We start from the raw sequence: 12,036 nt of genomic DNA, 5'->3' as shown, positions 1-12,036 counted from the left end.
CCTTGCTCCCAAATGGTGCTTTTTGGACTGCATTACAGGAATAGTCCTAGATCGGACATTGATTTAGATTGAAAGCTTGATGAACACTTGTCCACTGATTACCCTGGTCATTATAGGACTCGCAAGTTGTTTGCTGTGATTATTGGATGCCAAATATTTGCGAGAGCTTTCGTTCATTTCCTGTTTCGACCGTTTCGAGCCTAGAGTGAATGCTTTCTGTTCCATTGCCATAATGTTTCCCCATGCAAATTAGGCTTGCGTTTGCGTGTCTTGGAAGCTCATGAATCCGCTGCCCATCATGATTCAGCAGCGCACATGAACTTGTAGGTATGGATGAAATGGGACGGGACGGGATGGAATGGGATTTTTTGCACAGTAGAAACAGCAAATAGCGCCCAGAGCAAGACTGACAGACAGTTGAGATAATTATGTGTACGTACAACACAATAAATAATTCGCAACAACAATGGGATGGAGCCCCTTCGCCCGTTCTCCCCCTGCTCGGAACACTTCAGTTCACTCTACTTGGCGCTCGCTGTGGGGTTTCTGCCAATGTCTAGGGCAATGCCGATGGCAGGCGGGGCGCCGGTGTGCAATAGAACAAGACATCCGGTGCCGGGTTTTGGGCTTTCGGCTTAGGCTTTGGGCTTTGGGCTTTGGTTGGTTTCGGCTTTGGCTTAATTAAACGCAAATTGCGGACCGGCAACTCAATTGTCTGCGAGCACGAAACGAACCAAAGAAAAAGAATAACAATTATTTTTAAATCACGCACAAAAATAGCAAAAAGAAACGCAAATTGAACGCGAAACGAAACGAATTGTAACGAACCCTAAACGAAACAAAGTGAACACGAAACGATAACAGCATCGATAACAACGATAGCTGCAACAATCGCGGCAAAATGCACTCCAGCTCGCAATCGACGCTAAAGCGCACACAACAGCTGGTGCGGCAAACGAATGGGGGCCGAGGCGACATCCTCAGCAGCGGCAGCGAAGTGGTCCACTCCTCCCGCGGTCCGCCCATCACCACCAACATCGATGACTCCAGTCTGCGCTACCGCCACGAAACGAAGCGGGAACGCACCGTCGAGGCTGTGATCACGGACTATCCGGGAGTGTCGCCTCTGGGCAGCGTGCCCCACGAGCGCACCAACTTTGAGCGTACGGTGACCTTCCAGGATGCGGCCGGAAATGGCAGGCGCACCTCCGAGAGTCGGGCCCTTGTCCCCTCAGGTGGGAACATCTCTGCGGCGGCCAGCAGCGGTAGCTACCAGCAGGTGACGCGCAACAAGCGCATCTCCACCGAAGTGCTGGGCTCCAGCGTGGAGAGTACCAAGACATCGCAACGGGCGCCCAATGGCCATCGACGCGTGACCACGCACATTGTCCGCAAGGTGACCACGCTGAGTCGTGCCGAGGAGAACGCCCAGCCCGCTGAGGATCTGTTGCCGCCCGCAAAAATGATACGCAGCTCGGAGCTGGAGTATCGACGGGCTCTGCCCGCCCCATTGGCCATTGAGTCGTCGTCCACGCAGCACAGAGAGGTAACGACTGCCTGGGGGGGTGTACATAAATCGATCCATATATCGATATCCATGCTGGAAGAGAGCTAGATGCTGCTGCTAGCCGAAAGCGAACGAAAGAATGGCACAGCCTTCGGCTGATGTCGTGTTTATACATACATATATCTATGTATATATTATTTATTTTTAAACGGATCCAAACGGATCAAATTCGCTAAAACTATTGCATAATATCCAAAGGACCTTACCCAGTTTTGCTCTGATTACTTTCTTTAATTTGATTTGCTTTTCGATGATTCCCTCACTAACGATTTATGGGCGCATTCCTCGACAGATCTCCGATATTGTTGTGGGCAAGGAGGACAACGTATCCGCACGTGAGGCTTTGCTGCGATGGGCGCGCCGCTCTACGGCTCGGTATCCGGGCGTGCGTGTAAACGATTTCACATCATCGTGGCGGGATGGACTGGCCTTCTCGGCTCTGGTGCACCGCAACCGACCGGACTTGCTTGACTGGCGAAAGGCAAGGAACGATCGGCCACGTGACCGCCTAGAGACGGCCTTCCACATTGTGGAGAAGGAGTATGGAGTCACCCGTCTATTGGATCCCGAGGGTAAGCCACAATAGATGGTGTTATCTTTCATGCTGTAGCTAATCCCCAACTATCTTTCCCAGATGTCGACACCAACGAGCCGGATGAGAAGTCTCTGATCACGTACATATCGTCGCTGTACGATGTGTTCCCGGAGCCGCCTTCGATCCATCCGTTGTTCGACATGGAGTCACAACGTCGGGTGCACGAGTACCGCGACTTGGCCCAGCAGTTCATCTACTGGTGCCGTGAGAAGACCGCCTACCTGCAGGAGCGCTCCTTCCCGCCCACGCTCATCGAGATGAAGCGTCTGCTGAGCGATCTGCAGCGCTTCCGCAGCGAGGAGGTGAGCGCCCGCAAGCGCGAAAAGTCAAAGCTCATTCAGATCTACAAGGAGCTGGAACGGTACTTTGAGACGGTGGGCGAGGTCGATGTGGAGGCCGAACTGCGGCCGGATGCCATCGAGAAGGCTTGGTATCGCATGAATACTGCCTTGCAGGACCGCGAGGTCATACTGCAGCAGGAGATCGAGCGCTTGGAGCGGCTGCAGCGCCTCGCAGACAAGGTGCAGCGCGAGATCAAGCATGTGGACCAAAAGCTAACAGATCTGGAGACCCGGATCGTGGAAGAGGGTCGTCGCATCGAGCGGCTGCATCCCGTAGATGCCAAGAGCATTGTGGAATCCCTTGAGACGGAGATCCGGCATCTGGAGGAGCCCATACAAGACATGAACCAGGACTGCCACGTGCTCAACGAGGGCCGCTATCCCCACGTGAGCGAGCTGCATAAGAAGGTCAACAAACTGCACCAACGCTGGGCTCAACTGCGCACCAATTTCCACACGAACTTGGTACAGAAGCTGTCCGGTTTGAAGTATCCCGTCCACGAGACGACCGTCACGCGTCAAACGCGCATGGTTGTCGAGTCCCGTCAGATCGACACGAATCCCCATTTCCGTGATCTGCAGGATCACATAGAATGGTGCCAGAACAAGCTGGTGAGTAGAAAACTTCTTGTGGCATAATCTGACAGTCTTACAAGCTCCTACTCTTTATCCATAGAAACAACTGCTGGCCGCTGACTATGGCAGCGATCTGCCATCGGTCAAGGAGGAACTGGATCGTCAGCAGCACGAGCACAAGATCATCGATCAATTCCACTCGAAAATACTCAACGACGAGCGCCAGCAGACAAAGTTCACCGGCGACGAGCTCAATCTCTACCAGCAGCGGCTCAATCAGCTGCAAAAGGTCTACGCGGAGCTCCTGAGCACCTCGACGAAGCGGCTGTCCGATCTGGACTCGCTGCAGCACTTCCTGGGCCAGGCCTCGGCAGAGCTCCAGTGGCTCAACGAGAAGGAGCAGGTGGAGATCACGCGTGACTGGGCGGACAAACAACTCGATCTGCCCTCCGTGCACAGATACTATGAGGTAAGTGGCGGGGCTAGGACTCCTCAGAGTTCACCTTAGAGCTAGTTTCATATGAGTGTTGTGCTTCTATTCTGTTTCTGCAAGCGTGCATTTGGTAATGGCGACGAGGTAAGATCACAATTGGTTTAAAAATTCAATGAAATTACATGAAATTCATCCGAAAAGCAACTCCAACCAAGTGCACTTCTGTTTCGACCCTATTTTATTCCATCACTCACCAGACACTGATTGTTTTTTCATCCAGAACCTTATGTCCGAACTGGAGAAGCGTGAGATGCACTTTGCCACCATCTTGGACCGAGGGGAGGCCCTGCTCAATCAGCAGCATCCGGCCTCCAAGTGCGTGGAGGCCCATCTGACGGCCCTGCAACAGCAGTGGGCCTGGCTGCTGCAGCTGACTCTCTGCCTGGAGGTGCACCTGAAGCATGCCACCGAGTACCATCAGTTCTTTGGCGAGATCAAGGACGCCGAACAGTGGCTGGCCAAGCGTGACGAGATACTCAACAGCAAGTTCTCGCAGTCCGACTTCGGCCTGGATCAGGGTGAGACGCTGCTGCGAGGCATGCAGGACCTGCGCGAGGAGCTGAACAGTTTCGGCGAAACAGTGGCCACACTGCAGCGTCGCGCCCAGACAATTGTGCCGCTGAACAAGCGCCGCCAGCCGGTGAACCGACAGGGACCCGTGCAGGCCATCTGCGCCTACAAGCAGCAGGGACAGCTGCAGATCGAAAAGGGCGAGACGGTGACCCTACTGGACAACTCGGGACGTGTCAAGTGGCGCGTGAGGACGGCCAAGGGCCAGGAGGGTTCCATACCCGGTGCCTGTCTGCTTCTGCCGCCGCCCGACCAGGAGGCCATCGATGCAGCCGAGCGACTGAAGCGTCTCTTCGATCGTTCCGTGGCCCTGTGGCAGAAGAAGCATCTGCGTCTGCGCCAGAACATGATATTCGCCACCATTCGCGTAGTGAAGGGCTGGGACTTTGACCAGTTCCTGGCCATGGGCCCCGAACAGCGCACGGCCATCAGGCGTGCCCTAAACGACGATGCGGACAAATTGCTCAGCGAGGGCGATCCCAATGACCCGCAGCTACGACGCCTGCGACGTGAAATGGACGAGGTCAATCGATTGTTCGATGAGTTCGAGAAGCGTGCTCGCGCCGAAGGTGAGTGTGGGCGACAGCCATTCAATTGCTGGCGTTTGCCAGCTGTCCAACTGGCTGGCATAGTAGTTAATTGATGAAAGCTAATTGAATTGAATGACCTGCCCGTAAGAGGCCTGAGGCTGAAACTCGTCTTAGTCTTGTTTAGTCTAGTCAGCCATGAAGAAGCTGTTCGCGAGTGCCAAAACGAGGGGTATTCCTCCTGGGATTCCGCCCAAAATGGAAATTAATGTTTGTATTTCGCTACCTATTTGCAGAGGAGAGCAAGCAGGCCAGCCGCATCTTCACCGAGGAGTGCATTGCCATCAAGGGCAAGCTGGAGGATATGGCTCGGGAGCTGGATCAGATAATACTCGCTCCATTGCCGCGCGATCTGGACTCTCTGGAGCATGTGCTCGAGATCCATGGCGACTATGAGCGAAGGTTGCATTTGCTCGAGCCGGAGCTGAAGCATCTGCAGGAGACATTCCGCACGATTGCCTTGAAGACGCCCGTGCTGAAGAAGTCGCTGGACAATCTGATGGAGCTCTGGAAGGAGCTGAACACGCAGAGCGGCCTGCACAAGGATCGATTGAAGCTGCTGGAGGCCTCGTTGGCCGGACTCGAGGATAACGAACATGTCATTTCCGAGCTGGAGAACGAGCTGGCCAGGCACCATGATCTGCCCTCTACGGCCGAGGGCCTGCAGCAGGTGTTCAAGCAATTGACCCAAATGCAGGACATCATTACCCAGCAGCAGCCGCAGATGGACAAGATGAACGATGCTGCCGATCAGCTGGGACGCATGGGTGTGCCCACCAAGGTGCTGGGCGATCTGAAGCGTCTGCATTCGAACGTGGAGCGTCTGAACACGCGCTGGAGTGCTGTCTGCAATCAGCTGGGCGAGAGGTATGTAGTGCCAGTGCCAGTGCCAGTCCCATTCCCAATCCCAGGCCACCTGCAAGCGAGAGAGCGATCGTCTCCGCTTCATTTGTGCTCAGGGATGGATGTGGGACCTGTTTCTAACATCTAACACCATCGATTGTTCGCACTCCCTTTTACAGAATGCGCTCATGCGAGACGGCCATTGGGCTGATGAAGAATCTCCAATCGAGCGTGCAAGTCGAGGAATCATGGGTGGATGGCACCACAGAGCGTCTGTCCGCCATGCCCACGGCCACTTCGGCCTACGAACTAGACGTGAGTACACATACCCGATCCATGCCCCGTGATCAATGCAATTATCATTTTGGATAGTATTCATATCTGATGAGAGATCGAGAGATCCTTAGATCCCCCTGTACAGTTTAAACAGTTAGTAGCTGGATTAGCCCTGTGCTGATCCCTGATCCTGCCTCGGGGCAACACAAAGTATATATATATATATATAGATATATGTAGCTGTAAATGGAATTCGTAGTGCCACTCCCGAACCCTGTCCAAAAGTAGATTTGCTATCAATTGTTGCTCCCCCTTGGGGGGCTGAAACCCGTTGGTGTTGGACACGATACAGTATTCTAAATGTAAAAGTATTCTTGTTTTGTATTTGTACTCCCATTTCCATTTACACTTGTTCACTTGTTTAACGATCTCCTCAAGTGTCCCTTGTCCGTACTCCGTATCTCTTGCAGTAGTTCTTTTGTCTAATCCAACAGCAGGAGACACCAGTCTCTGCCACCCACACAAGTATACACCCTGCTCCCCCCACACACGCACATTCGAACATTTGTACATATACAAGAACAGATCAAATCCAAATGTGGCCAAACTCTGGCCACCACCTCCTACACACGACAACAACCAGTGCCATATACGTGGCGACCGACCCCTCCACACTCTGTAAATTGATACCAAATTTGTGTTGGTAGTTTTTTGGAATTATACTACTTTTTATTCGTGTGTCTGTATATTTCTGTCTGTAGTTTGTCTGCCCTATACCCGTAAGCTGCACCTATACATACCTATACCTATATCGATGCCATATCTACATAAATATATATCACCCACTATTATATCGTATTTGTAGTTGAAAACTAATTGTATATGTATTTTTGTCTAATTTTTTATGTATTTTCACAAAAAAAAAATATTTCACACAACCAATCCAAAAATATTATCACACACTATAAACCAAAACAAAAACAAAACACACAATGAATGATCAACCAACTGAAATATCCTGAAACAAATACCAAACATTTGTTGTCCAAACAAACAAACAAAAAACCCCCTTCGAACCCCATATATAGAAACTGCTTGGAGCTGCAATCGAACGAAAACCAAAAATCGAAAACGTCAACGTGGCTGGAGGACGACTGATACGCGAAGCTAAGGTAAAAATTTGTATGCCTGTCCTGTGTGTGTGATCTGACTTATCGTAATCCAGTATCGGCTGCCCAGGATGGCAGATCTCTGAGACTTGGACGTGGGATAGATCTGCGAGTATATCCACCAGAGATCTGTCTATCGATTGGGTTGCGATAGGTCAGTGTTGTGTGGCAGAGCGCCAACTCTTTGGTATGATTGTGATTCGAGTGATTGTGAATGTTTCGAACGACAAAAACAAAACTCTTAGCCGACCCCTCTCTCTATCAACTGTCCTTTTTCCTATATATTTAATGCTTTTTAAACACTTTGAGCCTCCGACCAGGCTCAAATTTTAGTTCTTTTGTGGGTAGAAGGTGCGTCAATAACACTTGGGAAACAACAGAAAACAACAGATATTGACCAACAAACAACAAACCAAACAAACATTAAAACTTACCAAACAAAACAATTAAAAAGCAATTTTTATACCAAAAAGTAATGTCGTATTGATTAATCAATAAAATAAAAAGCACTAAATATATCCACCCTCAATCCCCTTGAAAACAACAACAACAACAGCAACAAAACCAATTGTTTAACACACAAACATTACTAACATTTAACCGATAATTAACCAAAAAACCCAACAACCAACCAACCATCCAATCAACCATCGGATCGGATCGGGAATGCCACCGATAGATCTACGACAGTAAATGCCTACGCTTTGTGGATTGGCTGCTGGAGGCACGTCCATCGTTCTCGCCGCCACGTCGTGACCTGCGGCCGGCGGACAGCGATCCGGGTGCCACACAGTATTACAGCCAGCGTTTGGACAATCTCAATACGAAATACGACAGGTTGCTGGAACAACTGTCGCAGCGGCTGAAGACCGCCATCGAAGTCAACGGCAGCGATGGTCTGGTGAGTAGTTGTAGCCCCACCCCCCTTTCCCCACTCAATCGATGGATATTTGCGGATCGGATCGGATGGAGTGGAATGGACTGACGTCAGAGTCTATTTGTACTTGGGCAAAGGCCAGGCCTAGACCTGTCAGAGTCATAATTCCAGGTTCAAGTTCAGCAAATCTTGTTTCGCTCTCGCTTTCGTTTTCTACAGTCGAGAGTTTTCAAATGCAAAAACGACCCCCGTCTCTCAGTTTTCTCCCATATGTTTCTGTATCTGTAGCTGTATCTGCTTCGACTATTATTAAATTAACCTTCAGAACGGGAGAGACACAATAATGACATCACATCGAGTCACGTCGAATTGTCCAAACATTCCGTCAATGAGCCACCGCACCACCGAGTGTCAAATGCTTGAAATGTTGCCGCCATAAATCACGGCTTGATTAATTTATAAAAATTTTAAACTATTTTTTGTTCTCCTGTTCGTGACTGTTGTTTGTCTGCTCTGCTGATGCGAGCGAATTGATGCAGTAATTTGTACAAAGTTTGGGATATAAAAATAAATATTGCATCAGGAGTAGCTCCATGAAACCATGAAAATAGCCATTGTCATGTGGCTGGCCAATTAGGCAAATGGGAGACAGATTTCAAATTAAGAATGACGCCGCTGAATTCTATAAATATTAATGAGTCTGCGGTTCCTATATAGCCGATACCCGATAGCCATACCTATAGCCAAAACTCATTGCCAGTGGCACGTCATCAACGTCTTTGTCGCCATAGCGATTCGATCTGTCAACTCTTGACAACGGGTTTGGCCTGAACGATCCAAGAGATTCTCAATTAAAAGATCGACTTAGGCAGCTATTTTGACCATAAGTTTGGTAACTGGTTTTCGGGGGAGAATGTTTTCGCAAGCTGCTCAAATATTTGCCTGGGATCGATTTCTGATGATCTTACAATGTAAATATGGGTTCAATCAACTCTTACTTGTACTTAAATAGAAGAAAGCGATTTCCATGGCCGCTCTCTCTCGTTCAGTGTGAGCCCCCTGGCGGTGTGAGCGAGACATAATGGCCGGATGGTAATTCGATGGTGAAAAGAAAGATAGATGTAACGAAAACAGCTAGAATATTTGCGTGCACACCGCTAATGTAGATATAACTGCCATTTATCTTTCTTTTCCGATCTGTGATTAATTTTTTTAAGTGATTCAATGTGTGCCAAATGGTAGCTTGGGAATCTTCGGCAGACTTTCAGAGGCGTTGCCTTCGTACCGAGGCCAGATTTTAGGAGTGACATCATTGTGTACCTCTACGACTGACTCCATTACCAACATTGCCTTCGACTTTCGGCTTAACTTGATATGCATAGCATGGGCGGGCTGCTGGCTTAACTAGAGTGAATGAATATATTTGTGTATATACTCGAATGTTACGTTTTTTTTTTTTTTTTTTTCTATTTGAAGGTTAGATGGTTGTCAAACTGGTTTGGCGCTTCTCTTTGAAATAATATCTCAAAGAATTTTGTTCTTCTGACTTCCGTATATTGTTTTCGACTTTAAATTGGAGCCCAACACCGGCCCTCTCCCTCTCCCTGGCCCCTCTCTATACGCTTAACCCTTGCCAGAGAAAGATAACCCCCTAACCCCTGTTTTGTAAACGACTTGTTTATCATTTTGGCGCAACAGCTGAGGAATCCTAGCCGGCATTTGCAAGCTCTCTCTGTCTCTCTCTCAACTGTCGCGCACTCTGGCGCTCTCTGGCTGTGCTCCCACCAAAAGCTCGCTCTCCACTCGCCATGCGATGGGCCTCAGCCCCACTGTGCTCTAGCAGCCCCATTCAGTTCCGAAAGCGACGTGGTTGTGTAACGACGCAACGCTTCTTCGTGAGTCGTGTGTGTGTGTGCGGCAAACGGCAAACGAAACCCCGACAAAGGGGCACAGAACAACCTCAAAGGTTGCCCGGCCGGATAGTTGCAAGGCGTATAATCGTACTGTGAAAATTGAATTGTAAAACAAGCGTGTAATTATGTGCGAAAAGAATAAATAAGAGAAAGGCCGGACATTGCTCATACGCCGCATGGGCCACATGATGTCACATACTACGGCCGTATAGAAAGTGTGTCTGTGGCCGTGTCCGTGCCGCTTCTTCAATTGAACGCGAATCGCGTCGCATGGCCCGCTTTTATTTTTTTAATAGAAATTTAAATTTACTGCCGCCAACCCACGTACTCATTTCGAAGCAAAAGAGTTCTACATTGCGTATAAAGTGGCCCAAAATGAAGTCACGTCACTCTCTGTAGAACTCGAATAGAAACTCAGAACCGAACCGAACAGAACAGAACAGACCGAAACACTCTCGAAAGTGTGAAAATGAAAATAAAAGAAATACATTATTAATATAGCCTTGAGCATGTCGCAAGAGAGGGAATGTTGATTTTTGTTTTGTATTTGGCGTTAATGAAAATACAAAAGACCCTAAAAAAAGAAAAACACACAACAAATTACACACACACAAGGAAATAACAATAAAAAGAGTTGATGCCATGACTCGCGTGCGATTTTTGAATCGTTAAAAATTGCATAAAGCACTAAATTCCGACCATTATCAGCTGCTGCTAAAATTGAAGACAAGCCAAAAATGTGAAATTATCAGAAATACTATTTAGTGAATAATGAATGTATGAATTATTGCTTCCTATCAACGCCTGAGATCGACTGTGTCAGGGCTGCGGCGTTAATCTTATCTATGGAGGTGCAGTCCATCAGACAGGGGAGAGAGCGATCGTTTCCATGTTTTGGTTTACCTGGAAATACAAAACACTGGCATATTGGAGTGGATTGCGATGGCGATACCCCATTTTTCTCTGTTTGATTTCATTGGCCTCTTCCTGCACTTTTCCTTCCTTCCATCTTTTATCGATTAAACGCGGCTGTGGCCATAGCTGTTTCGGCTGTCGTCGTTTGTTTTATTCCTCAATATATATTTTTAGCGGCATTCTAACATATTTCAGTGCCCAATAAATTAGAAATGAAAGGGAGCGTTCGTTCTGTTGGGTCTTTGTCCCCACTAGACGGGGCCAGGCGCCTATTTTCGTTTTTTGTGCTCTTTTTTGTTTGTTGTTTTAGTGGCAGAGGCGAGGTCTCATTGCAGGCAGATTGCTGCATGCTGCAAAGCTCTCTCTCTCTCTCTCTCTCTCTCTGTCTATGCCTCTGGTTCTCGTAAGTTCTCCCTTGGTTGAACGCCGGCACAACGTGGCGTATTAGTCATGTTATCAGTGTCAAGCGCATCCCCGACTCTATGCATTCGATTTGGGCCAAGTAGCTTCTTAATCTACTTATGAAAAACGCTCTCAACATCTCTGATTATTATTTAGTTTCACTTTTTGCGGTTTGTTGTGCGGGCGCTCGACAAAAACTTGTTTCATTTCAAATCAAATAATCGCCTCTGATGACATCATTGTGCTCGTACTCGTATATTTACTACATATGTGTGTGTCTCGGTGTGTGTGCGTGTTTTTGTTAATTATAATTTATTTGTTGCTTTTTGACCAACTCTAGGGCAACCTTGTGGGCTGGCAGCGGGAGCAGCAGCCGCATACTCGTATTTTTCGAATCAAGATGCAAATCGAGAACATTGATCACTCTACCAAGAGGCAAGTAGTATCCCCTCCTTTCAAAATGACTTCATCTGGCAACTGATTCTGAGAATGAGTGACGTCAGTGCAATCCTAAATGAAGTTACGACTCTCGGGCCATATGTCAGACATTGAATCACAGCGCAGAGTGTCTATAGAATGGAACATAAAGATAAAAAGATAAAGATGTGCTGTGGATACTCCACACAACAAAAAAGAACTCTTTCCCGGGGTAATCACCCGTTTATAATTCAGATTCATATACAAAAAATATGTGTGCACTCTTTCACTATTTACAGAACGAGCACTCGAGTACTCGGGCACCCTGACCTTGCCCTGCCATTCCCTGCTCTGCCCTCTTCTTCCAACAAAACCGCACCATTTCAGAATATTAAAAAAAAACATACATACAAGGTGCATCTCGTCTGTTCGACTAGAAAAACATTATACATGTCGTGTGAATGACGAGACTCTTGGTACTAGAGTCTCTCCGAT

The 12,036-nt window shown here is 48.2% G+C and overlaps 1 protein-coding gene across 50 annotated transcripts in view; it reads left to right on the top strand.

Moving 5' to 3' along the window:
* shot (dystonin-like protein short stop) overlaps positions 1 to 12,036 on the top strand; it is a 75,224-nt gene that overhangs the window by 31,003 nt on the left and 32,185 nt on the right. For 36 of the 50 annotated variants that reach the window (XR_004468606.1, XM_033377455.1, XM_033377475.1 and 33 more), the window contains 8 exons: positions 1,860 to 2,139; positions 2,202 to 3,115; positions 3,180 to 3,548; positions 3,793 to 4,711; positions 4,966 to 5,596; positions 5,752 to 5,887; positions 6,937 to 7,020; positions 7,697 to 7,918. Coding sequence is in view for 48 of the 50 variants with exons in the window: in XM_033377455.1 (XP_033233346.1) it covers positions 1,860 to 2,139; positions 2,202 to 3,115; positions 3,180 to 3,548; positions 3,793 to 4,711; positions 4,966 to 5,596; positions 5,752 to 5,887; positions 6,937 to 7,020; positions 7,697 to 7,918 (3,555 nt within the window). In the remaining 2 variants the exon portion in view is untranslated. Of the gene's footprint in view, positions 1 to 780; positions 1,547 to 1,859; positions 2,140 to 2,201; positions 3,116 to 3,179; positions 3,549 to 3,792; positions 4,712 to 4,965; positions 5,597 to 5,751; positions 5,888 to 6,936; positions 7,021 to 7,696; positions 7,919 to 12,036 lie in introns of those variants that run through there. The other 14 variants (XR_004468607.1, XM_015184363.2, XM_033377471.1 and 11 more) reach the window with 4 other exon arrangements.

Source organism: Drosophila pseudoobscura, chromosome 3, assembly GCF_009870125.1.
Source record: "Drosophila pseudoobscura strain MV-25-SWS-2005 chromosome 3, UCI_Dpse_MV25, whole genome shotgun sequence".
In the NCBI taxonomy this organism is placed as follows: domain Eukaryota; kingdom Metazoa; phylum Arthropoda; class Insecta; order Diptera; family Drosophilidae; genus Drosophila; species Drosophila pseudoobscura.
The sequence above is the reverse complement of the archived record's forward strand: the minus strand, read 5'-3'. Positions and strand labels throughout refer to the sequence as shown.